This window comes from Hippocampus zosterae, chromosome 3 (assembly GCF_025434085.1).
Source record: "Hippocampus zosterae strain Florida chromosome 3, ASM2543408v3, whole genome shotgun sequence".
Taxonomy (NCBI): Eukaryota; Metazoa; Chordata; class Actinopteri; order Syngnathiformes; family Syngnathidae; genus Hippocampus; species Hippocampus zosterae.
Genome location: NC_067453.1, coordinates 21,907,672 through 21,935,486, shown reverse-complemented (window position 1 = coordinate 21,935,486; position 27,815 = coordinate 21,907,672). Strand labels below are relative to the sequence as shown.

Here is a 27,815-nt window from a genome sequence, read left to right as displayed (position 1 = left end):
TGCTCCATACTTTGTGGATGCACATTTGAGAGCAATTACAGCCTCATACTAAGTGAACAGTGGTTTTGTAAAACAGTCAAATGCTCTACCAGTAAATTGGATCTTAATTTGAATTTTTACCGCAGTGTCCTTATTTGTCAGTCAGAGCGCTTCTTTTGCTACATTCGGTTCACATCGCAGTCCGCTGGGGTCAAATGGCTCAAGGTTTCCACCCCACAACGATTTTATGAGACATAAGATTGTTAGCCGTTTGAGATTCTTGGTCAAGAAGGGGGAAAATCGGATTAAAAACAGCCCGATTGTTTTTATGTGAGTATCCAACATAAAATGTCCAAAGAAGGGGGATTCAAAATAGGTTGCACCTCAGCGGAATGACAACACTGCTCAACAAATGTTCATAAAATTGCAATTGAACTTTTCTAAATGATTTTTTTGCAGTGATTCGGAATCTACCCTAGTTTTTTTCTCTAACACATCAGGTGTTCATAATAATTCTAGATGTATGACTTAAAGGTGGGGTTCAGCAACACATGGATTTTTTTGCTGAAACATCATAACTATAAAAATGAAAATATCTCAAAAACATGATGTGCAAGAAAAAAGTTAATATATTTTTGAATTCACCGTCAAAACTCCACAGGGACACAAAGCCATCTCTGATTAAAATTTGTTGTTGACCTGACCCATGTTATTTGGAAAATCCAGATAGACATTCGGCATTGGTAGTAGTTGTATGAGCTTTATTCATCCCCCCCTCCACCCCTGAAAAACCTGAGATAATGTAACAAGTGCTTGAACATGTAGAAATGTGTTTATTCAAAAAAAAATAACAAAAAATTAGAAGTGAATGTGGTCTATATAAATAGCACTTTATAGTCAGTCACTGTTGAATGTAGGAAGCACGGTGGAATTAGTGGTTGACGCATCAGCCTCACAGTTTGAAGGTTCAGGGTTTTGCATTTTGCCTCTGGCACTGGACTTTCTGGCTTTCTCCTGCAAAACATGCATGTTGGCTTCACTGAAGACTCCAAATCATGTGTAGCTGTGAATGGTTTGTTGTGTGTAGGACCTATGTGATTGGCATGCAAACCAATCAAGGGTGCAACCCCACTTCTCGTCCGAATCACAGCCGGGCCATCTCCAGCTTGCCGACGACTCAAGTGAGGACGGACGTGTGCTATCGTGAATGGATTGATGACTGCGGCGTTTCGTGACGGACGACGCGTCACGACTGGTTGCCGTGGATGATCTTGGGGCACTTGCTGGGATGGATGCAGTAGTTGTTGTGCAGCACCAGGCCGGCGGGGCACTGGCAGCCGGGCACGCAGGGCTTGAAGCAGTGGCTCTCTAGCACCCCCAGTGGAGCGCCCACATTCAGGCAGGTGACGGCGCACGGCGGTCCGCACTCGTCAAACACGAAGCCCCTCTCCACCGGGCACCTCACCGCTGGGGGCATCAGGAAACTGTTTATTATTCATTCATTTACCCGGTATATATAGTATACCTGATATTGTTTATCTGAATGAACGTATTGCTTGTGTTTGTTTAAAATAAAAAAAACGCGAAGACCTTGAAAATAAAAAAAATCACATACGGAATCGCAAAATGGAGAGCAGCGCACCACGTTTTTGCTGCCACCAGCCTTTTCTTGGATAAATAAAGGGCTTTCCTTACCACATGCCGAAAACCAACAACTCCACAGTCTCCAAATTCAGGGCAGTGCAAAGCAAAGTGTTGCAGAAAAGTAGAGACCGTGGAGTCATTAAGTAGTTTTTCAGCATGTGGTAAGGAAACGAGGAGACTAAGGGCTTTTCCACGACCAAAACTAAAGACACCACAGTCTCCTCTTTGCTGTAAAATATGAGTGTCTCTTATAGAATGTTAAATACTCTGTGGTAATAAAATATTTTTTGGAGAGACAGAAGATGAAAAATGAAGGACTGCAAAAAAGCGGAGACTGTGGAGTAGTCTGTTTTGACATTGAATTGGTTGGGGGTGTGGGGAGTAGTGCCTTTTGTGTTTCGTTCTTGGCATATTGTAGGGAAATACAGTACAATATCTGGCATCCAAGAGGAGACGATAAAAAAAGGACTGCTTCAACAAAGTGGAGACTGTGGGGTTGCCACTTTGGCCAGTATATGCCCCTTGTATTTACTTCTCTGCACATTGTATAAGTATTTTTAGCCAAGAGGAGACTTGTCCCCTCAGTCTCCGCTCGCATAAGAATGCTTCCCTACCACATGCCAAGAAGTAGAAAAAAAAAAAACAAACGACCCTAGTCTTTTTTCGTCAGCATTTACAAGATTAACTAATCCACATTGCTACAGTGTTTAGTTTCCTTGCTGCCCCCAGTCTCCTCTTGGATAATAATATAACCTCCTTCTCTTTCTGTATTTTTGCCCTCAGCATTTCCCCATGGAAAACCATCCACTCTATATGCCACTTTGCTACAATGCTGCATTTTCACAGTGCCCTCAGTCTCCTCTCGGATAATACTGTATCAGACCCCGTTTTCCCTCCTTTTGCGCTGCTTTTGGAAAGCCAAGCCTTGCGACTCACCGCACAGTGAGGGTCCCCTCCACTGCAGGACAACGCCGGCCTCCCGACACTGTCCGGCATAGGCCTCCAGGGCGTCGCACAGACACTCATCGGTGTTGGCCCCGCAGGCACACAGGTCGTAGACGCAAGCGGCGTACCAGGCCTCAGGGGGCACCACGCGGTGGCATGGCCTGAACGCCGCCGTCTTGAGGACCTTACAGCGGGCGTTGGCGCTTTTGCGGGCATGATAGCCTGCCTCCCTGCAGGGGTCCACATCCTCGCCCGGGCGGCAGGTTGCCAGTGAGTGACTTCCGTTTGTCACCTGTGTAGCACAGTCATGCACGCATTTGTTGGCGAACTTTGATGGCATGTACGCAGACAGGAATCATGAATGTACAACATTTGCATTTCTTGTTTCATGTTTTTTGTTATGTTATTTTCCAGAATCATCTTTTTGGACAAAATAAAGGAAAATAAGCCTGAGCTGTTTGGGAAAACCGATTTGGAATACTGTATACGAAAATTGGAATCATGTCAATCGGATAGACATGCGTGTCAAAAATGTGTGGGGAATAAAATATTTTTTTCTATTTTTTATGTTCAAATTAGTTTGCGTCAACATCCAAAATTCACAATTTCTAGAAAAAATAACCAGAGATTTTTAGAATGAATCAACAAGAAAAAAAGACGGACATGGACAGCTCTCCGTTTTTGTGTTGCTGAAATCACCACAATCATTTTGGATGTCAAAGCCAAATATTTTCAGTCAGTCACAAAAATTGGCCTCTCTCCCATTTCTTTTACCCTCCAGCTGTTGCCGAAGTCGGCTTCCGACAGGCTTATCTGTCCGCTGGGCATGCCGAGGTCATCCTGATGGTAGTTGTTGAAGTTTCCACAGAGGCCGCAGGTGAGTCCCTTGTAGGAGCCCGGAACGCTCACCTCCAGGTGGGAACGGCCGTTCCACTGGACCTGGACGGGAGGGCGCTATGAATACTTTGTAATTCGTCGGCAAATAGAACAAGAGCAGACCTTGAGCCCGATGTTGCTGTTGAGCAAGATGGTGTTGCCCTTCCGTTCCAAGTAGATGTAGGGCTCTCGGAGGAACGGCAACGTCACCGTCTCGTCGTCTACCTGAGGAGCACAATTGGGCAAATGAATCGGGAACATTTTTTGTTCCGTAATCATCCAGCCGTGGTGTGAACTGTTTTATAATATGAAAAAAACGGCATGATAATGCCTCTTCTGTGAGTTTGAAGGCATTGCGTTCCATTTTCTGTGTTTTTGTTTTTCCACACAGACCTTTACAAGCCAGTCCTGCAGCAACTGCACCGTGACATCACCGATGAAGACCGTCACCTCTTTGGTCCACGACACTCCTTGACGTCCGCGGTCCTCGTTCGTGGCGTGGATACTTTGAAAAGCAGAAGGAAGGGAGTCATCGAAGTGTCACACTGCTCTTCCCCCCTCCGTTGCTATGGCGACCTTCTGACCTGAAGTCTCCGCCCTGGCAGTCCTGCGCCAGGACATAGGTGCACGTCCCCTGAAAGTGAAGCATGCGCCCGTCGAAGGTGCGGTAGTGAGGGTCGCCGAACGCAATGCACGTGGCCGGCCGGGGGATGCAGTGAGGGCAGCACAAGCCTGGTACCACCGATGGCATCTCATCCTAACACACACACACACACAAAATGAAGTTAGTCCTGGCTGTTGGTCCGCACCCATACCTCAGGAATAGCGAGGCTTCACTTGACGGTGGGTACTGACCGTATTGCAGCTGAGGGGAGGGCAGCGTTCACTGTGGCAGTGCACCTCTCCAGACACACAAGTGCAGCCGGTGCACTCGTCCACCTGCCACTGCTCGTGGGCCTGGTACACCGTGCCCTGGTGCACACATGACATGGCCCAGTCTACAACACACACAGAAACACACATTGTAACATTCGGCAAAAAAAAAAACACAAGATGGCTGCTTGTGTTACCTCGACATTCATGGCAGCATTTCCCTGCAACTTTCACTTGCTTCTGATCATCGGGGCAGGGCGCGGATGAACACTCTTCAATGCTACACTCAATGTAGCCCAACTAAACAACATCACACACACACAGATTTGTTGGAAAAAAAAATCCTGAATTTTTGCAACCCTAAGCAAGGTACGACTTACGTTACAGGTGCAAGTGACACAATTGTCGTCACTGTCCGTCCAGCTGCTGCCACTCGCCACTCGTCGATTCTGACCCTCGATCACACAATCTGCACCGGAGGCAGAAAATCAGCAAAATGTGAAACACCCCTTTGACAAAAGGAGAGATGGAGCATGATTGCAATCACGTCACCTTTGCACACGGGGCAGCACGAGTCTGGAGGGGTGAACTGCTCACTGGAAGGACAAGTCAGTGGGGGGCAGCCTCGATGTAGGCACGTCCATGTTTGATCCTATACAACACACACGCAGGCTGCAAAACAAGGTCAAAAAGTGCACATTTTGTGTCGTGTTGTGTTACCCTGCAATGGCAGGTGAAACAGGGGTTGTCTGTAGCCAGGACCTCATTGCCGATCAGTGTAGAAGTGCAGTTACTCAGAGGCTCTGTAAAACACACACACATCATTTCTTGCAACCGCATTTCAATATCAAGTGTTTTTTAATTAATCGTGCAGTTTGTGTATGACGACTACTAACGTGCGCAGACAGGACAGCAGGCGTCGGGTCCAGAGAACAAGATGTTGTTCTTGGGACAGTCCACCAAACTAGGACACTGTTTGCGGTAACAGCGCAGATGCTGCTCTCCGTCTGGCATCACCTGAATTTTACACACATACACACACGCGGCTTGCATCACTTCTTCGTTCTTCCAGTTCAGGGGTGTCAAACTCATTTTTGTCGTGGGCCACATTTTAGTTACCGTTTCCCTTGGAGGGCTGTTATGACTGAAACTATATTAAAAAAAATAAACTAAATAAAAATCACGGATTATTCAACTATTGTTTAATAAGTTAATGTTATGAGGGGTTTGGTCACAAGAATATGCATATTTATGACATATGAGAATGTTAAAATTTGGTAGAGATTTTAGGAAGCATCATGGAAGTTGACATGTCTGATTTGCCTTTGCGGGCCACATAAGATGATGTGGTGGGCCAGATTTGGCCCGCGGGCCTTGAATTTGACACCCATGTTCTAGTCTATGATTACCATGAAAGAATGTCGACTTCTTTTACAGGGTGTCCCAAACAGTGCTAGACACCAAGACAATTCAAATTAAATTAAAAGGGTTATTTGTGGGTATGAGTGATGTGAGCGCCCAAATTTTACAATTCAGGAAGAATCCACTTAAAGTAGAGTAGGAATGGGCACCTGGTGGACGCATGCTTTTTTTTGTTCAAATTTTTTTTTAGGGTTTATTTTTATCAACCCAAAGAGATCTTCAAAAAATACTGATTTAACATTCAAAACGTGTTTTCCATGAAAAGCAGCGGGAAAGGGAGACAAAAACAATTCTGGAAAAAAAATGGGAAAATCCAAAATATGAAACAGCAAATATGCAGTGGTTGAAGGTAGTTTCAAGTTGTAATATCAACGATCACCAGATGGCAAACACGTCTTCGATGTGCTTACACTGGTCTTAAACTCAGAGAGTGCAACTTGAGGAGGCCTAATATTTTTTTGTAGATCTAAAATTAAATGCCGGACAAGCATAGCACTTGAATAGGATTAGCATTTTGTGTGAGTTGATTTTGTGAATAAATGGATAAAAATTAGGTTTTGTTGTTGTTGTTGTTTTCAATAGCTATTTTGTGCCAACCTTGAATGGTCATTTATATGCAAGCGATCCCTCTGCATTGGAAGCAAAATTACAGTATGTACAGGTTACTTTTCGTTTGCTTCCAAGCCTTTGTTGTTGGGTGAGGATAGTGGATCTTTCATACAGCCAATGAAAAATGTAATATGACAGATTAAATACATTAAGAGCACACGTTTCACACATATGCACATATTTTGTCCATATTTGAGATAGCATATTTGTCATATTGTACATCTGATTACGAAATGCTTGGTGGTAGGGGCCACCCCTCCAAAAGCACTGATGAAAAATGTGGCAACTTCCAACATGGACGTTCCCCATCCCTGAATTGGAGAGTGATAAGAAAATCTCCATGTTATTCCTACCTCACAGGTGCAGACCTGGCAGGGGTCTCCAGCCGGATGGAAGCTGTCTCCTGGGCCGTACACCTTGCCCTCAAACACACAGTCTCCGCAAAAAAACAAACAAACAAAAATCACATGACACAATCAAACAAGATGGCGGACCATCACCACTGGATTGTCCTACCGGCACACATGGGGCAGCACTCCCCGGGCACCTTGATGAAGTTGCTGCATGGGGACAGGCAACGGATTTCTGAGCATGTCGTCACCCCGTCCACGCACATGCAGCTGCGGCACTGGGACGAGTCGGCAAACCAGCTGCTTCCTTCCGCGTACTCGAGTCCGTCGTACATGCAACCTGGCATCACACAGTCGTGTCACAGCTCACGCTAATTCTCTATTAGCATGTTAATTGACTGCCAGCATTACCACGGGGGATGTTTATAAAACGAAGTTTCTGGTTTTTAAACGTACTAGTCAATGGCCGTAATTGTTTTTGCTGTGTGTTTAGCTTTAGCCAAAGTCGAAATCACAATTGAATTTCCCAGCCCTACTTGATTATTGTATATAAATGTGAATCGATTTTTCAAGGTATTTGTACACATTTTTCGGAGTGCTTTTTACTTTTACTCTCCACTTTTGAAAGCAGATATCTGTACTTTCTACTCTTTACATTGTCAAAACAGGCTCATATGTGTCCTTGGCTAGTTCCCACCGCTTGTGCGTTGGCTACCATATGCTGGCGTTTACCTCTGCAGCGAGGACAGCAGGCCGCCGGCTCGGTCAGCTGATGCATGCAAGCCAACTTGGGGCACTGTGGAGATGCACACTGCACCTCGCCAGCCTGGCGAGGTGCAGAATTTCAACCACTTAAATTGAGGGAAAGGATGAGAGATTCCCACCTGGCAGGTACATGTAGAGCAGTGGTTTGAGGTCAGGGTCCATTTCTGCCCATCGCGGTATTCTTGTCCATCCAGAATACATCCTTACAACGCACAGTTTGCATAATTTATAACGGATGACTATGTTTCTATTAGAGTTTGAGAATAAGGCACTGTGATGGCCCCTCTTGGAACTGCTGTTTGGTATTTTGTCTTTCAAAGAATTGATCATTTTTCTTTTCCTATTCTATTTTGGGGTCCCTGAGATTTCTTTTACATGTCATGTTATGGTCATTGTTCGTTAGTGCTACTTGTGTGACTTTGGGGCAGCATTTCACTTTACAATGCCTTGTGTTTTATATCATGACAGTTGAACTACATCGGCCTCTAGTGCGTAGCGTACCTGTGCATTCAGGGCAGCACTGCCCCGGCATGGTGACGGCTCGGCTGCAGGGCGCTGGTGGGCACGTGAGGGGCACGCAGGTGACCGTGCCCCTCACGCAAGTGCAACGCTGGCAAGGCTCGGAGGAGGGCGCAAAAGCCAGGCCGTGGGAGCGGACCAGGCCCTCGTACAGGCAGGAGTCGCACACGGGACAGCAGGCCTCCGAAGGGACGGGGTGGGAACACCGCACGGGACAAGGTCTCCTCTGACAGCTCACCACCTCCTCCTTCAGGATGCCGGGACAAGCATGTATTTAATTTCCTTGAGGTCCAGTTTAAGGTCCATGTACTAGTATGCTCTTTATCGTCACTCGCAAGACAATTCATTGCACTTGTAAAACGGCGGAGTCTTACCAGTAACTCCCCCCCACCCCCGTCTACTGCCTTCCTGCAAACTAGTCGGACAACTTTGGCAAAACTGTGCACTAGTTGTGACTGGTATGACGAGTGGCATCAAATTCTTTCACATCTCACTTCAATTCAGTGCACGAGTAGAACGACTGAGTCTTACTTACTCGTAAGGTTTTTGCACCCGAGTAGGACAACTGAGCCAAAAGCAGCGTTACGAGTGAGAACATGTTACTAGTACGACACAGTCACTCTACTACTGCGCTGTATTGACTTACTAGTGAGGACAGAGAGTAAACTAGTAACCTAGATATGGAATACATGCTTAAATGGGGTTTCATGGGCGACAGGTTCGGGGGAGGGGGTTTCTTGTAAGAGGACTGACCAGACAGGAGCAGGAGGAGCAAGGGTCAGAGGGCGACGGGAAGGTGGAGCCAGATTGATATTCCCTCCCGTGATGCCGACACGTCCCCGTGCAGATGGGGCAGCACTCGCCTGGGGGGGTGACGGGATGCGAGCAGGTGGTGCTCGGGCACAACACGTGTGAGCACACCACGTCGCCATTCTGCACGCACACACATATAAAATAAGATAAGATAACCTTTATTTGTCCCACACTGGGGAAGTTTGCAATTTATGCATTTGGGCGCACATACATTAAAAAATATATAAATTTGAAAGGATGATTGAATTAAAATGTATTGCACGCATCAATTGAAAAAAAAATGGTACTCAAAAGGTAAATAGAAACATTTCATAACTACTCAATGCAAATGTATTGCACTTCAAAGTTAAATACAATTGAACTGTAGTGCACAACTGTAATGCACGGTACATGTACTTTGCTGGATTGAAATAGTGAAAATGAAGTTGTACAGTATTCGTAGTGACCAAACTCCAAAGTGTTTGGTACCAACCAGACAAGAGCAGAGCTGACAACCATCTGTTGGATGAGGAAATCGTTCCCCGTTGAACCAGTTCCGCCCCTCAAAGTGACACCCGTCGCAAACGCCGCACGCGCATCCGTCCACCGCCGGATGAGAGCAGGACACGGCGGGACATCGTTTCTGCGTACAAGCCACCTCGCCCCTCTGAGAGGAACCGCAACGTGCACGGGCACCGTTAAGTGTGTTGGTTGTGTATCGTGACGGTGATTGTTGGTACTCACTGAGCATGTGCACTCCTGACAGCTGCTCTCTCCTCCTGCCAAGATTTGCCCGTCGATGTAATCCACCCCTTGGTAGTGGCAACCTGTGAAGAAGACAAATTGAGATCACTTTGACAGGATATAAATAATTTGCCGACATAAATTTTAAAAAAGAATTGAAATTGATTTTGTAAGGCAAAGGTGTCAAACTCGATCGCCCCCTACGCCAGACCTGGCAGCCACTTTATTTCGTGAGGGCTTCTTAAGCAAGCACTACTTTGTTTCTTGCTAAATGTATTTTGTTCTTTTCATTTTGTGGGGAAAAAAAGTCTCAAATGCATTCTCATAAATTGAACAGTATTTGTGTACTCAAATATTTGGTGGTCACGCTAACATTTGATTTCTAATCTAGTCTGCAGCAGAAAAGAGGTGTATTGATTTCTATTATTTTTTCACAGTCACAACTGCCCTCTGAGTGAAATCAGAATGACATTGTGACCTGAATGAAATTGAGTTGCCTCATTCGCTTAAGGAAAAAAAAAGATTGAGTTTTGAACTAACTGAACAGAAAATGTCAAACAGACAAGTTACAAAAATGGACAAACATTATATAGCAGTGCAAAACACACTTTTTTTAAAATCTGTTGATTTAAAAAAAAAAGATAATGGAAAACTTGTTAAAAGTTGGAAATCCAGATGTTCTTATATTGTTAATTGATATAATAAAATGCATTCAATTTCACATTAAAATAAAATCATAGATCAAACTAAAATTACTAGAAATTATTAGAAGAAATAATAGTAGACTATAAATTGTATCAATAATACCGTATATTACATGAATTTGTAATTGGAAATAAAAAATAAAATAAGAAATACAAAAGGCTAAAATTCAATATAAAAACAAATCAAAAAAAGGGAAAACTCAATATATATTAAATACTGTACATGACAAAATAAAAACCTTTATCCATTAATAAGAAATAAGACATAAATAAAAGAAAATTTAATTACCATAGAATTAAGCATTTTTTATGTTTTTGTAAACAAACACAATGCCACGAACAACCACAATACCTCCCACCATCATAGATAGCCTCCAAGTTCTTATTTCATATTGATTTAATGTATTCCAGTGTCACCCTGAAGTTCAGTACAATCACGTGTTACTCACTACACTATCAATGATTTAATTTGACACTACATGACAATGTCATGAACATGCACTTAAAGGCGCTTTTTTCACTGTCATTTCTCATACACAATATGCAATGCATGGGGCCAAAGGACGACTTACCGTCACACACGGGACAACCACACGTGTTTGTGACCGGGTGAGGGCACAGCGTCACGGGACATGACTTTTTCACACAACGCACAGTGCCAGTCTGAAAACAAACGCAGACGTTTTATAGTGTGTGAAGTTATCATGGCAAGGTTTGTGTATATGTGTTTGTGTGTGTGTGTGTCAGTGTGCTACCTGGCAGGTGCACTCGGAGCAAGGATTCCCTGGGTCAGGAATGGATTGTCCATTAGCCAGCACCTTTCCAGTGTAAAAGCAGCCTGACCAATGAAGACAAATATTTTGACCTTGTGGTCACCAAAGAAGCATTTCTCCGCCAAAGCAAAATAGAGTTCATTTCTCAGAATAATATAAGATTACTCCCCTAAGTTTTTTTTCTTGCTCCAACTCACGTTCACACTCCGCACAGCATTGTCCGGGTGCTTTGTACGGGTGGCGGCAGTCTCCGTGGCAAGGCAACTTAGTGCAGACCACTTCGCCTGCATAGCAATAGCACACGGCGCAGGGGTCCTTGTCGTCAACAAACTCAGTGCCGTCGCCATGTTCCTTCCCGTTATACAAGCAGGCTGGCCCAAGGCAGACAATGAAATACGTTAGGTTACCCCCGAAAGCCTAGTTTGATCCCCACCATTTTGTGAGCACTTGCTCAAGGTTTCCTTACCGTCACAGGACTTGCAGCAGTGCCGCTGCACAGGGTGCTTACAGTTGCTGGGGGGGCAGCGCTTTTTCTCGCACCTGACGGAGCCCTCGTGGCACACGCAGGCGGCGCACGGGTCCGAGGCGTCGTCCCACATCTCCCCGTTGGCTCGCTCTCGACCTTCGTACAGGCAGCCTGTCGGAAATAGAAATGGCCTTTGTGCTCAGGGGCCACGTTGTATTTTCAAATTGGACAGATGGTACAGGTCACTCATAAATGAAGGATTAAAAAAAAAAAAGTTAACGTGCAGATGTAAAACATTTAATCCATCCATCCAATTTGAGTTGTGGAACCAACCTGGCCAGCCAGTCACACATGAGGGCAAATATTTGTGAATTAAAGGTGGAATTTTTTTCAGGAACGTCATGGCGCTAAATTAGAATCGGTGATAAAATCCGTATGATGCAAACTTTTATGGGTCAGGCTTAAGAACAAAAAAAAAAAAAAGAGAATATCTCAAAAACCAGATATGCTACAAAGAAAGCCAAGACATTTTTTTTAAATCAGTGTTAAAAATACATTAAGTTACACATTAAGTTAAAATTTCCTGCGGACTGGTGTAGTTATCAAAGGACTTAATTAAATGAATAAAGGATGTTAAATGAAAGCGTTTCAGAGAATAAGAAGCAAATAAATAATTGCAACAAATATTACAGTAGTCCTGATAACATAAATGCTCGGTGGGCCAAACTAAAGCAAGGACTAAGCCATTGTAGCCCGTGGGCCATTCTTTGTCCACCCTGCCTGAAAAACATGACGATGCCACCCCCCGCTCCCCCGTCATACCTTGACAGGTGCGGCAGCAATCCCGCGTGACAGGATGGGAGCACGAGTCGAAGGGGCACGGCTTCCTCTGACAGTGGACGGTGCCATTGGCACAGGAGCACAATTGGCAGCGGTCCGAAGGCGAGTAGAAGCGCTCGCCGTGTCGGTACGTTTGGACGTCCAACTCGCAATCCAGAGGGGGCGCTGCAGCCACACCAAGCCACATATGAGGCAATGCAAAAAAAATCTCCAAGTGGGCTTGTTGGACAATCGCGCTCGCTTTCAATAGTACATTTCTAAATCCAAATTGTGCTTTTGCTTGCGCTTCCTCACCAGGACACTGAGGGCAACAGTCTCCGGGCAACACGTGCGGGTTGGAGCATGACAGGGGTGGGCACCTCTTCATAAGACATTGGACGTTTCCATTCTGCAGGAGACAAAATGACTTCCCGAAGTACTGTACACCTTAATTTAAATTCGTACTTACACATGTGAACTTCCAAAGTCAAATGCCCAGAGAGTGGAGGTCAAATGTTTTTTCTCTCAAAATTCAAACTGAGGGACGAGGGGCGGGGTGTCTTAGCAAATGAATGACATATGGACCCCATTTTTTGTTGTTGCTTGTTTAGCAGAATGTTGTTCGCGTTAAAAGAATCATAATAAGATATTTTTCCCCTCAACATAGAACACAAAAAAATGTGATTTTAAAAATATTGAGAATTACAGAAAAATTTCATAGCTGCAGGCATTGAATATTTTTAGAATTGATTATAAGATAAGATAAGGTGAGATAAGATATATTGCTACTGCAATACAAATCGGGCATGTTAGGTGCAGATTAGGTCCCCATCCTCACAATGTACTGTAGTATCTGCAACTTTCAATGTGAGTGGCTTGAAAATGCGGGTTCAGGCTTGGTGAGTGACATGGGCGTGAGCAAATGAGAGGGCAGAGTTCGTTGGCTGCAGATGTGAATACTCACAATGCAGCTGCAGGTCCTGCATGGGTCAGTGGGATGCGCAAACTGGTGACCATTGAGATGCTCCTTCCCGGCATAGCTGCATCCTGAATGGCAGAGATTGGCATTTTACGCTATTTTGCTGGTCCGTCCTCCGTCCGTGACCTGGCTACCCTTCAGTCATCGTCTTTCCGTCTTTATTCCTATAATAATCATTCTCCTTCCCCATCCGTCTTTGTCATTTTAAAGCGATTAAAGGGACGGACAAAAACCCACTCCCGTCCTTGCTAAGTTCGTCTTTTTAAAAAACTTCTCGTCCTCTGTCCCACAGATGGGCGTACGTCCGAGAATTTTCAGGAGCATGTGTGACAACGGGTCAGTCGCTGTGAGAGTGAGTGTGAGAGTCTTTAAGTATCGTGAGTGATGTTATATGGATGGACGGCCATGTTCACCGTTGCAGTCGTTCCTGCAGCAGGCGCCCGAGAGAGGCGCGTTGCAGTGCGGCCGAGGGCACTGAGCCTGCCGGCAGTCAATTGCGCCGCTCACGCACTTGCACTCCTCACACGCGCTGGTCGGGTTGGGGAAGGCCTGGCCGTCCACAAACACGTGATTCTCCAACAAGCAGTCTTGCCGAGTGATTGGAATCAAGAAGCAAAGACAACAGAAAAATGAGGCGATCGGGCAGGATCGCTTCTCACACAAACTACTAAAAAATATTATTTGAAAACACGATCTACCGAAACACTCTCTCACACACAACTGAAAAATTGTGACAGTCATGAGAAAACAACTACTCAAGTGCTCTCACACGACAAACAAAAAAATCTCTCACATCCACTGCTAAAACGCTCTCGCCTACCATTAAAGAACCCTGAGCAACTCACACAAATTACCCAAACATCAATATCTCACACTCTACTGAACACTACTGAAACACTAATTTACGCTACTGAACTGCTCTCATGCGTCCACTTTTTACTTTGTCACACACTGATGAAATACATTCACATTCAACCGAAATGCTATCGTTCAATACTAAAACTCCTTCACTTTATTTACTCAAAACATTATTTCTTTCACATACTACTGAAACACTCTCACATTACCAATGGAATAGCTCACATTCTACCAGAATGTTCTCGCATAGACAATGGAAAATATAAGACACTCACACATGACCGAAACACTCTCATGCACTTTAGTGAAACGCTTTCACACATACTGGAATGCTATCGCGTAGACTGCTGAAACACTCATAAAATGCTCCCAGACACTACTGAAAGATACCTGGACATTTAGGGCAGCACTCTCCGGGCACTGTGTATGGGTTACTGCAGTTGAGTGCTGGACAAGGTCTTCTCTCACACGCCACAGTGCCGTGCTGGAGTGGGGAGGTGGGGTCAAATGACGACGCGGTTGTTGAGGGTGGCAGGAAGGAGTGTGAATGGGAATGTGTTGGTGGCATGCTCACCAGGCAAGTGCAGATGTGACACGGCTGCTCGGGCGTCCCAAACGTCTGTCCGTTGCCGTAGATACGGCGATGATACGTGCAGCTGTCGCACGCTGCACAGCAGGAGCCTGACAAAGGAACGCACCACACACACACACACACAGACACACACAAGCTTTTTGCCTTTCAAGATTCCAACTTTATTCCACCATGATGATGACATTTCCTTGTAGTTTGTAATGCTTGTCATCTTTTTTTTCAATATAGTATGGTTTTTATTTTATTTTTAGAAATATTGTAATATTTTATATTGTCATATGCAATAAAACAATAGTTATATTTGTTTCACGTTTGTTCTTATGATATTTTTCTTTTTACATGTAATATGATTTGATTTTTAAATAAATTCATAAAAATAATAATAATACATCTCATTCGTCTAAAAATATCACATTTTCATGAAATTTTTTTTATATTAAATTCACTCTTAAAATTAAATTAGAGGATTGACTTTTTCTTTATATTATTCATATGTTTTCTTGCAAGAATGATTTATTTTAAATTTTCATTATTACTTCAGATTTCTACACATTTTTATCATATTGCAATATTTTCCAGGGAGAATATTACAAACATATACTGTATGTTTAGTTACCTGCGGTCTTGGTGGGATGCAAACAAGTGATGGGGGGGCATTGGATGCGGGTGCACTGAGGGTCTCCATCCTCACACTTGCAGCTAGAGCACGGATCCTCGGGGTGCCGCTCGGAGCCATCTCCGTATTCGGAGCCGTCCAGCGCGCATTCTGCGTGGGGATTAAGATGATAACATCCATTCATTGCGGTGTGCTTAATAAAGTGGCCACTACGACCAATTGAGGGCAGCGTTACCTTTGCAGAAGGGGCAGCAGCGATGCGGATCTCGTACGGGGTTGGAGCATCTCACAGGAGGACACTTTTCTTCGTGGCAAACAACGTTGCCGCTCTGTAATGCGGTAAACGCACGTCACAGAGCCATGCGGAATTTCAAGGAATATAAAACGGTGGGTGTGTGAGGACTTGCCTTACACTTGCACTGCAGGCAGGGGCCACTTCCAGGCGGGACGAACGCTTTTCCGTCAGTGTACACCCGTCCCTCGAACTCGCACTCTGTCCGAGCAGACGTGTCCAGAAAGTATTGAAAGTATACTCAATTTTTTTTTAATATACTGTATACATTTTAGATACAAAAAATAACTTGTTTCTGAACAGTACAAAAAATGATGCAAATATTTGGACATTTTTCATGAAAATTGACCAAAAACAATTCTTGAAAATAGATGAAATTTGTCTCACAGTTTGCATTGAAAATGTTTTTTTTTCAAATGTTTACCAGAAAAATGGCTCTTTTCTTACAAAATATGACTATTTCGTTGAAAACTACTCAAATCTTGAAACAGTTTTAAAAAAATATTTTTTTCATCAAAAGTTCTGAAATTTTTGAAAAATAAAGTATATTTTTCTTGAAAATACATGAGCTTTTAACTTAAAAATACAACATTTTAGTATATAGTAAGTATAGATTTTATTTTCTGGGAAAACTAAGTTCTTTCTTGCGAATGAACAACTCCTTGTCTCATAAACACTGAAAATAAACGGCTTTTTATATGTAAAGTTTAAAAACTATATACATTTTATCCTAAAAAAATGATATTGCTCGACTTTTTGAGAAAACATCAATATAATATCATAATTTTATATATACCTTTATATGTGGAGAGAGAGATTTTTTTCTAGATTTTTTTATCTTGAAAATCACCTTTTTAAAATTGTCTTTTTATGTCTCTAACATTTTATGAAAATACGACCTTTTTTTAATACACCGTTTTGTTTCTCAGAATAAGTTAAAAAAAACACTCTTGAATGTATATTTTACAAATGATCCATCCATCCATTTTCTAATCCGCTTATCCTCACAAGGGTTGTGGTCATGCTGGAGCCGACACCACCCATCTTCGGACCCCTGAACTCGTTGCCAGCCAATGGCAGATTTTACAAATGATAAAATCTTTTTTGTCCAAACAAAGAGAACAAACCATTGCACGTTGGACAACATTCTCCCTTGCGTTTCACCGGGTGGCTGCAACGTGGCGCAGGACATGACGCCTCCGTGCGCTCACAGGACACTTCACCTGCCTGACAAAATCACATGGACTGTTTGCATCACACTTACATCAACGTAATAAAAGCTCCTGCAATAAAATATCCTTCAACACTACTAACTCAAAGTGCAACTCACAGAACAGCGGCACTCGACGCAAGGGTCATCCGTGGAGGGAAACTTTTGTCCATCCAGATACACTCGAGACTCGTACTCGCACTCATCACACCTGTGAGTCACACAAACATTGTGGACGCTTGTCATTGTCTAATAGAAGCGATTGATCGATTCATGGGCAGTAGGCGTTACCGTGGGCAACAGTCTCCGGCGTGGTGCACTGGATTTGGACAAAACAAGGCAGGACACGGATGAGGTAAACATGCCACATTGCCATCCTGAAACATAACGTTAGTGTTCACTAAGCAGTCACGCTTGAAACATGTCACTTGATTTGCTGGACATACCACACATGAGCATTGTTCACAGCGATCTCCTGTCGGGATCGTCGCTCCATTTGGGAAATGATGACCATTCACACCACAGCCTGGAAGACACACCATTGCAGTCACGCAAACGCACGCACATTTACATGACAAGACACCGAGATTATAATCGCTAACCAAAACTAACGGGGGGGAAAAAAAGCATTTTTGTCCATGAAATAAACAGAAAAATGCTTTTAAATATAACTGTCATTACATTTGCCTTTATAAAGTTGACTTTGTTTTTGTCTTTATCAGGTAATATCATACATGAGCTTTCAGGGTTAGTTTAAAATACACAGTATATATACCTGTATACACTGCTGGACATCCAAAGCAATAGAAGAAAGTATGAGAATTGTTGTTTACTGCACTTAATTACACAGTACATACGGAGGTTTTTTTATTTATTTTGCACCTCACATGTATTCCAAATATGAGTAAAAAAAAAACAATACTAATACTCAAACCAATGACAAGTCCATTACAACGAAGCATTTTCATGGGAATAAAAAGTAGCAAATTAGGTCTAGAAGCTAATTAAAACAAACGAATTTTAAAACACAACTGTAAGATTAATTTAAAATCCCAAACTATTACAGCCCTGCAAGACACACACACACCTTCACACACTGGACAGCAGGAATGGTGTGGAGGAGGCGCCGGGTTGGTACAGGGCAACGGTGGGCAAGGAGCCCTCTCGCAGCGAATGTCGCCCTCCTGGGGCCAGAGCACAACATGAAATTTCACTTATTGTTGTGGTTCATCTTTCTCTGCTAGCGACGTATGCTGACAGGCGGAATCATTTACTTTTGCTCCACCACGAGCACACACTATGTACTTTTGGGGCTATTTGTGTTTGGTGGTGTGTTGTGAGATTTTTCACATGTAGTAAAAGTTTGCGAAACACTCACCAAACAGTGGCAGACATCACACGGGCTCTCAGCTGACCTCCATTTTGCTCCGTGGTCATAACGCACGCCAGATTGGATGCAGCCTGACCGCATAAATTGAATCTTGTGTTATCAAGCAAGATTATTATTATTATTTTTTTTGGATAAAAAAATAATACACAAACTTTACTTGGAAATATACTGTACAACTCGTTAACATACATTTTGTCTTATATAATATAATAACATTATAAAATATATGATACCATATTCCCTTTTTTCTCTATAATACAAGACGTTTCAAATAAATAAATAAATAAATAAATAAATAAATAAAGGCTTTTTCGCTACAATGTCCAAGGTCTTTCTCAAAATGATATTAATTATTTTCTTCAAGATATAGGATTGTTGTGGAGTGGGGTTTATCTGAGCAAAGGTTGCCATCGCAAGGTGTTACCTGTGCATCGCTGGCAGCACTCTCCAGGTAGGCTCTCCCTTTGGGTGCAGTCCAGCGGTGGGCACGCCACGCCGGAACAATCCCTTTCACCCCCCTGCGTTACATAAAACAAAAATCATTTCAGTTTTAAGTATCGAGACACAACATTACGATTTCTTACTCAGGCTATTGATTTAATTATGATTTCTTCCTTAAATGCAATTCATTACTCATTCTCAGATTGTCTTTTAATATTTTACTGGCACTATTAATATTTCACAGGCGATTCATTTGTTGCAATTACATTTTTTTCAAGTAATAGTTGTATTTTTGTGCTTGTCATGTTATTTTTCCAGGAATATTTTTTTCATTTCTTATATTATTAGTGTATTTAATTTTAATGGAAAATTAACTCCATTTATTTATAAAGTCCCTACATTTTTCTCATATTGTTACTTTATTCTACTGAAATCAATATTTTTTTCTTTAAAATATGCAACTTTTTTTCCCTTGTGTTGAAATCACATCTCTTGTTTGGTAGTACACTATAGTACAAAATTTGCGGATGTGGTGTCTGGTGTGGATGTAAGTAATTGAAAAACTCACCTCACACGTGTTGACGCCGTGGGACACGTTATGTACTTTTGTGTCGGGTGGCTCACAGTCTGAGGAAAACAAGCATCATGTTGGAGTTATACAGTAGCGCGTATCATGCACGCAGGTCTTTGTGTGAGATCCAAGTAGCAGCTGCTGAGCCACATAAAGACGAACGTGGAAATAATGGTGTCATTCCCCACAACCCCATCCACCACCCCTCTCCATCAGCAGCAGGTTTTCACCAGGTCAAACTGCATGGGCAACATCTGGCTCCACTTGTAATGACAGGGCGGGTGCGTCTGTGATGTCACACGTTTCTCTTTGTGAGGAGGGAGTGGGCTACTCTCTTCATATCCACTGCGAGGTCCATGTACGAGGACACTTTTTGTCAGACTGCTTACTCCAACTGGTAGGTATGTGACACACACCAATAGCTTCCCGGACCCACAAAAATGCTCACTTATTGGGTTACCTCACTGGTAATATGTAGTTGTGCAATTAGTATGTCATAGTTGTCTTACTAATGTGTAAAAACGTCATACAGGAATGGAAAAAAACACTACTGGCAAGACATGGTCCTTTCCAGTAATAAGCCGAACTGTCTTACTAGTGAGGACAAATAAGCATTCGACTGCAGCTGATATCAGCGATACGAAATAAATGCTCTAGCCCATCCATCCCTCCATCCATTTTCTGATCCGCTTTATCATCACAAGGGTCGCAGTCTGACATCGATTGCATGCCGTATAGTAGGTCAATGAAATGTCACTAGTGAGGTAAAACTATGCACTCGTTGACTGTGCACCGAACTGCCTCACGAATGAGGACGAAGGGTGCACGAGTAGATGGTGATGATATAGAACAAATGCTCAATGGGCTTTCCTCGGGGGCCACACTTATCTGGAGGATTTCCTGTTGATCACATATCACACATAAGTGACATCAGTGCCTCTGTGGGAGTTTATCAAATGACTTTTGCTTGGCTTAGAATTTTTGGGAGATAATGACTTTAATTGTGTGTGAGAGGGGCGGGAGTAGAGGTAGTAATCACAGAGAGAGGAAGACTATGGAGTGGCCTGAAGCCAACAAACATTTCCTCTAGCAAGCCAAGCGTGAATGAGATCAAAGTATGTGTGTGTGTGAATGGAGTGCCTGCATCTGGAGTCTCATCAGGCCAACATGCACAAACAATTAATGGGGAGATGGAAGAGCAGGCAAAGGGAAATAATTATGTGAGGACCTTGTTCACACTGAAAAGGCCAAGTGGTAGACAGTGGCGGGGCAGGGGCAGCCCTGAGCATTCGCCTGTGAGTGTTGGCGTGTGTCCCCCTCGTCGACTAAAAATGTATACTAGGCAACAAAATGTCTTATGCTAGGTAACACTGTCCACCAGATGCATGTCGACTATAAATCTTGCATCCATTTTTAGGGGGCATAGTACATATCCCTGTGGGCGCCCCAGGCATCAACTGTGCTTCACATGCCACTGGTGGCTTGGGAGTGGTTTGCGTGTCTGCATTCCGGTAGGGAGATCCGGGCTTGAATCTACTTGGTTGAGTGTATATGTTCTCCGGGCGGTTGCCCTCTATGCCCGTTTCAAAAACATGCATGTTAGCTTCATTTCAGAAACTAAATCTATATATATATTGCGCGTCGTCCCGCACGCGGTCTGTCCTTCCGTCTGTCCCTTTTCAAAACGTACCTACTTCACTGTGCTGCTGCGCGCCGCCACTGCGCCGCTCAGGCAGTGGCTCACTACGATCGCGCGGGCATCTTAGCGAAAAAATGTTGTCTACCCACAAGCATTGCAATGAAATTGTTAGTTATTTAGTAGAGCTAAACATCTCTTTATTTTCGCGATAAGCAATGAAGATGAACAAAAAGTTGAACTAAGCAACAACACTTTTGTGGGCCGAAGGCCCACCTTACCAGCCTTCCGCAAGAACTAGCTGATGAGCTGCCCGGAGGGCGGCGAACCACCACCTTACCAGCCTTCCGCAGGAACTAGCTGATGAGCCGCCCGGAGGGCGGCGAACCAGCTAGTTGTCCATAAGTGTCATTGAGATTGTGACATCAGTATTTGGACACCAGACCTATACAGGGAGTGAAAATGGAAGCAAGACTTTTGATTTCACCACAAAGTTGTCTGATGTCAACTCGGAGGTGATATCGGTCCGGCACTGTTGACTTCTGCACCAAATTAATCAAAGCATGTCTTCATGGAGCTTTACCGTGCCTACAAATGGCAACTTTTCTTCCACTTCTCCTAAATTGACACACCTATTGTACAGCCTGAGATTATTAGAGCATGAGCTGCTGAGGTCATATTCATAATAGAGGATTAGGCCCATGATTACTATGTAGGGACATCTCTCTTAACACCTCGGTGCGCCCCCCCCCCCCACTCCCTTTCCCGATCCCATTTTAGAGCCAATAAAAACAAAAACTCCTGCCCAAAAAAACCCGCACAAAATGTATACTCGCTTGCCAGCTGTGAACTGTGAGTCATGACTGACAAGCACCAAATGCTTTTAATGGGATGAAACCAGATAGCCAACCAGTCAGGACACACGCCAACACAGTTGTCTCAGTAGAGACAACGGAGCTTGTATTGATCCAAGACCTTGGTCAGCGCTTCCTGTGTCATCTGCAACTTTGGTGATCTCCGTAGGAAAAAAAAATCTTAAAATTGTGTTCTCCTAAATAACAAAAAATAAATAAAATCTATATTTATAAAAGGGCTGTCAAAGGTAAAGCCTCGCAAATCAACGCTGCTGGATTATGGTGCCCAAGGGCAGAACTAAACTTGTGAGTGAGAAGTTTTAGGAATTGTTTCTATGAGAAGAATAAGAAAGATGCCTGTAAAGTCAGTTTTGATCATTTTGTTCAACAGCTGTATTTTACAAGAGAATAATTGTTTTTAAGGATCAAAGAAAGCTAGAAGAATCATCTTGGAATGCAAATATTCATTCTATTTGATGCTTTTACGTTAATTCCCAGATTTCACACACTGCACATATACAGGTACCTCTGATGTTGGCTTGACACGTGACTGTTCCGGCCGTGCATGTGCACACGGTGCTGATGTCGGTCTGCCAGCGTCGGCCGTTCTCAACCTCTGCGCCTTCCCACACACATGACCGCCGCACACACTCGCATCCCTCCAGGTGGCGCACTCGCGACTGCAGCTCCTCATTCTGTCACAACATACATTCTGTATTAAGGGTGTATAGTATTGTGTACAATGAACACACTACTGTTCAAATTATTGGGGTCACATGTACATGTCCTTATTTTCAAAATAAAAGCATGAATGTACTGTGTATATATAGTATATTGGTGGGGCACAGTCAGGGCCTTCAAGGCCTCCTCCGCTGGGCCAAAAATGATCAGAAGCATGGATCTACGTTGACACATTAGGTGAAAGTAGAACAATTCATGTTCAACTGACTTTTTTCTTCATTTCAAAACGCGTCTTAGTGCGTGTGTGTGTTTTGTCCAATGAGATTTCAGCACGCATGGTCCTCACCTGAGCTTGGAACTGGTCAAGCATACGAGCCAGGTCCTCCAGCTGTCTCTCCAGCCTGCTCAGGCCCTCGTCCCTGTGGGCCTGCGAAAAGGACTTCCCCCCTTGAGGGAGTCCCGGTGGGCCCAGGACCGCTCCCCTTTGCAGCTGCTCACTCTGGATGCTGTGTGTTAGATAATGAGCACTCTGGAGGGGCGCCCTGTGCTTCCTTTTGGCTTTACTGCTGGTGGAAGAAGCCTCCCGTTGCAGTTCTGAGCCACTGACATTATGTGAATCTGCACTGTGCTTGTGAGTGGATGCAGGCAGAGCATCTAGAAGAAGAAATTACAACTAAGACACAGAGAATGCAGATATCCTTGCATTGCTTCGATAAAGAAAAGCACATTTAGGTCTAGTATGTAAATATAGTGTTCAGTGGACCGGCCCAAGGCCTTGGAAAGTTTCCAAGCCGAGTTAATGGACTTAAGTGTTTGCTTAGCGGGTGGCCGATGGCAAGACAAGATGTTAAAAATGTAAACAAGAGGCAGGAAATGGCTGTCAAAGTGGCCTTCAGCGTACTGAAATTGTTAAATTGTCACGAACTCATGCTGGCGCTCCACAATGTATTGTTGACCATACGCCAAAGGCGCATGGACAGACATACAGAACACAACAAAGACACATCTCACATAAAAAGGTGTTGTCACATGTCTAACATAAGGACATATGGAAAGCACGTGTTTTTCTTTTAATAGATTTTTTTAATCTCCCCTCAATCATTTTTTCTTTCAATCATTTTCAAGATTTAATCCAACATATTTTTTAACTGATTTAATTCGGTAATATGTTTGTCTTCTGATTTGTTTTAACACAACATTTTAAATCTTTGTCTGATTTGAAAATACATTTTTTTCCATATCTGATTTTCAATTACATTTTTTAATTGTATCTATTTTTTCTAAACATCTGTTTTTCTTTTGACCCATTTTGAAAACCAAACTATCACACAGACAGAAGACCACACACATGCTCATCTTTCATTTGAAACATAATCAGCCATTTGCGCTCATATTTCTTTTTTGCAGCACTTGGAAATGTTTACCTGTTATGTTATCACAGTGCCAAGGACGTGTCTCGTAGGCCTTCATTGAGATCTCTGCTTTTTTTAACTGACCCTGCAAAGAAGTCAAACAAAACACATCCCATTGAGGCACTTCACTCCCTTCATCTCCCTCCGTCTCCCTCTCTGATCTGACAATCAATCTTGAATAGTTTAAATGTATCCTTAATAGGCCACTTGACCCCTTTTCCCATTGCTATGGAGAACTAATTCTAACTACACTGAAGTCTGCTTTCCTTATTCACTTCGCTTTGCGGCTGTTTAGTCTCAATCCTTTGGTTTGTAACTTTCTTGTTAAAGCATCTTGTGGGCTATTCTTTTGATATCCTTTATACAGGATGCATCTACCTATGTCAAGTCAAGTCAACAGTATTTATAGAGCACTTTCAACAGCCATCGCTGCATACAAAGTGCTGTACATGGAGCAATTTAACATGCACAATAAAAAGTAAGACAAATCGGTAATAAAAGACGGTAGAAAGAACCAAACAGTAAAATCAAGAACAAATCTAAGTCATGCTGAGTCGAATGCCAAACAATACAAGTGAGTTTTGAGGAGGGCTTTGAAGATGGGCAGCGAGGAGGCTTGCCAAGTGTTCAGTAGGAGGTCATTGCAGAGAGAGGGACCAGCAACAGAAAAGGCTCGATCCCCTCAGAGCCTCAGTTTAGTTCTTGGTACTTCTAACAACGTCTGGTCCACAGACCTGAGGCGCCGGGCAGGTGTGTAGGGGCGGATGAGCTCAGAGAGGTAAGGTGGCGCGAGATTATTCAGAGATTTGAAAACAAAGAGGAGGATCTTGAAAATAACTCTAAAATGAATGGGGAGCCAGTGAAGGGATGCCAGAGTAGGAGTTATGTGCTCCCTCTTACGAGTACCAGTCAAGAGGCGAGCAGCGGCATTCTGGACCAGCTGAAGGCGCTTAATGGAGGACTGGATGACTCCAAAGTAAAGGGCATTGCAGTAATCGAGCCAGGATGTGATAAAGGCATGAATTACTGTCTCAAAGTGTTCATGTGAGAGGAGAGGTTTTATTTTGGCCAGCTGTCTAAGGTGAAAGAAGCTGGATTTAACAACGGCACCAATTTGCAGATCGAGTTTGAATTCACTGTCCAGTTTAAGGCCCAAGTTTGAGACCGTTGATTTCAGATAAGGAGACAGGGGGCCCAAGTCTACAGGATGCAATGTACAAGGGCCACTGGGACCAAACAATATCACCTCTGTCTTCTTTTCGTTGAATTTCAAGAAATTTTGTGCCATCCAGGTTTTGATTTCCTCCAGACAGGATAGGAGTGGCCTTAATGAGAAAGCGTCTTTCTTGCTCAGTGGGACATAGATCTGGCAGGCATCTGCATAGCAGTGGAAGGGAATACCATGTTTCCTTAAGATGGAACCCAATGGGAACAGATACAGCGAGAACAGCAGAGGCCCCAGAATTGAGCCCTGTGGAACACCACATGACAGGGGAGCAGTGCGTGACTCAGAGCAGCCAAGGCTGACACAAAAGGTCCTGTCAGCTAGATATGTGGTTGAACATCGGGTAGAATTGGGGCATTTTTCCATCCTACAGATCAAAGTCTGGAAAGCTCGATTACTGCATGTCTCTAAAGACTATCCTGAGTGATTATTCCACTGTGTGGGGTGTGTTCAGGTGGGTGGGTTGGGGTGGTGGGGGATGTCAAGGTAAATCTGGAAATCTGTCACGTGTGCTAGAACTTACACTAAATTTGCTGTCTATTCTCCCTGGTGTGCTTCCCAGCGTGACAACAACATCTTGCGGGACTTCCAGCTGCAACTTTTGCTCTGGTTTTATGAGGATGACTTGTACATCTTGACAGTCTACAAAATACACAAGCCTGTCTGGCTCCAGGCTGACGGCCAACCGCACCCATTCCCCTGAAGAGAAGGGGTTCCTTCCGGGTAAAAGAAAACCCTGGACGGCCCCTCCCGCCCGGTAGTCCACATGCAGAACATCGTCCAAGGTGGAGGAGGTAAGCTGGAGAAGAACGGATGATGACGACGTGGAGAGAGACAAAAGGGTGATGTTGGTGCGCTGCAGCTGCTGGCCCACAAAATACAGCCCCAAGCTTCCCTGGAGTTCAGAGCGCAGGATTCGGGAATACTGGACGGGGAGCGTCAGGTGAGGCGCTCTGGGACGGATTCTGTACATGGCCCCCGTGGGACTGTGCAGTCTGGACACGCCGCTCTTTGGGTGGGATATGTGGAGAGCTGACAGCAGGTCAATCACTAAGGAAAAACATACAACACTTGACATTATGCTGGAGCACTGACACGCTAACATAAGCAAGGTGAGGCATTATTTGCAATGGTTTTAGAGTCTGATTTATAACGGATGTAATGCAGGATTATTGCAGGCTATTACAATGTTTGTGGAATGCAACGTGAACACAGTATGACTTCACAATGGGGCAGAGATAGCAATGGGAGATGGATGGATGGATGGATGGATGGGTGGAGGTATGGAGGGAGGGAGGGAGGGACGGTTGGTTGGTTGGTTGGTTGGAGTGATGGATGGAAGGATATTGGATTTTTGGTTAGTTGAATGGATAGTTTGTTGGATGTTTGAATGGATGGATGGATGGATGGACATTGCATATATTGTAATAGTGTGATGAGTGAATTTAAAAATCTAGACACTAAAAGTATGTATCACTTATTTTACTTAAATAACATCCATCCATTTTCTGAACCGCTTAATCCTCACTAGGGTCGCGGGGGGTGCCGGAGCCTATCCCAGCCGTCTTCGGGCAGTAGGGGGGGGACACCCTGAACCAGTTGCCAGCCAATCGCAGGGCACACAGAGACGAACAACCATGCGCGCTCACACTCACACCAAGGGACAATTTAGTGTGCTCAATCCGCCTGCCATGCATGTTTCCTCCCATGTTTTTGGAACATGGGAGGAAACCGGAGCACCTGGAGAAAACCCACGCGGGCCCGGGGAGAACATGCAAACTCCACACAAGGAGGCCGGAGCATCAGTTGTATTTTGGCAGTGAAAAAGAAAGAAAGAAAGAATGAAAATAAAGCAAACATTTCCAAACTATGTTTGCAAACCATTATTTTGTGTGAATTCAGAAAATGCATCATATTGGGAGTACAGGTTGAGTCACCAATGCAATCCAACAACAATATATAAAATGCTTCTTCTAAATCCCATATCCACATGTTTCATTTTGTGTGATGTTTTTCAAATCCATGTTTAATTCGTATGACCTCATGCCAAAAGTCTGAGTTAGCCCAAATTTTAAAGGCATGTCATATACACTGAAGCGGAAGCAGATGGACAAGAACACAAGAACACACGAGTGATTAAAGTCAACTTTTTTCTTCTTCTTGATGGGTGGTTGGTGAGGAACAATTGTGGTCGTCTACTCTGATCGAGTTGAATATATTCCGGCAACTGTGCATTTAGAGTATTGCTGGAATAAAGTTGTAAGGATTATGAAATGCACTTACCATTGTCCTGATATGGAGCAGACCCTCCTTGTGCAGACACTGCCATCACCCACAGGATGTCCAACAACAACACTAGGACACTCTCCATTCTCTGCCCTATGATATCATTGAGTTTGGAGGTTCAACTAGAGAGCACGCAGAGAGCGTGGACATAAAACATCTGGATTCCCTCACAAGGCCACACAGCATACTTTGTTTCACCGCTCCACTCCGAGCTCACTGTCACCTTCTCCCGTCTTCATTCTTCTTTTGCTTTTGAAAGGAATTGCAAGGTGAGCGGGAAGTCTTTGCACTTTCTCAATGGTTTTTTTCCCACACTCGTCTTCCCCCCCTTGTTTTTTCCTTCGTTTTGTTGGGACACTCTCCACCCATCACGGGCAAGCAGTGTTGATTCTCATACACCCCCGCCTCCCTCTCCAACTCTCTCTCTCTCTCCTCAATCCCCCTGGCTATCAGCTAAACCTGGTGTGGAGACTGGAGAGGAGCCATGATACC

The 27,815-nt window shown here is 43.9% G+C and overlaps 1 protein-coding gene across 3 annotated transcripts; it reads right to left on the bottom strand.

Annotated features, from left to right (window-relative positions):
- Positions 1-792: 792 nt before the first annotated feature.
- kcp (kielin cysteine rich BMP regulator) lies at positions 793-27,752 on the bottom strand. 3 transcript variants are annotated; one of them, XM_052062367.1, is made up of 48 exons: positions 27,321-27,751; positions 25,561-26,087; positions 23,825-23,897; positions 22,747-23,054; positions 22,246-22,414; positions 19,227-19,285; positions 18,642-18,735; positions 18,206-18,288; positions 17,915-18,011; positions 17,274-17,353; positions 17,119-17,204; positions 16,948-17,038; positions 16,745-16,844; positions 15,733-15,818; positions 15,561-15,654; positions 15,326-15,475; positions 14,692-14,798; positions 14,508-14,601; positions 13,673-13,846; positions 13,245-13,327; positions 12,596-12,689; positions 12,284-12,466; positions 11,462-11,632; positions 11,193-11,366; positions 10,978-11,060; positions 10,795-10,885; positions 9,519-9,601; positions 9,268-9,441; positions 8,736-8,915; positions 7,965-8,229; positions 7,583-7,665; positions 7,431-7,524; positions 6,865-7,038; positions 6,702-6,784; positions 5,214-5,334; positions 5,038-5,120; positions 4,870-4,969; positions 4,698-4,786; positions 4,515-4,617; positions 4,300-4,442; positions 4,029-4,201; positions 3,838-3,949; positions 3,568-3,669; positions 3,343-3,507; positions 2,560-2,860; positions 1,230-1,446; positions 1,150-1,198; positions 793-993 (listed from the first exon to the last, which is right to left on the bottom strand). In XM_052062367.1, exons 1-48 carry the CDS (start codon positions 27,406-27,408, stop codon positions 877-879), a joined length of 6,450 nt encoding a protein of 2,149 aa, XP_051918327.1. In that variant the 5' UTR covers positions 27,409-27,751; the 3' UTR covers positions 793-876. The 3 variants fall into 3 exon arrangements, with proteins under 3 accessions (XP_051918327.1, XP_051918326.1, XP_051918329.1); XM_052062366.1 differs by having other exon boundaries at positions 793-1,198; positions 27,321-27,416; positions 27,512-27,750; XM_052062369.1 differs by having other exon boundaries at positions 953-993; positions 1,150-1,194; positions 1,226-1,446; positions 14,508-14,798; positions 27,321-27,752.
- Between the last annotated feature and the right edge of the window lie 63 nt (positions 27,753-27,815).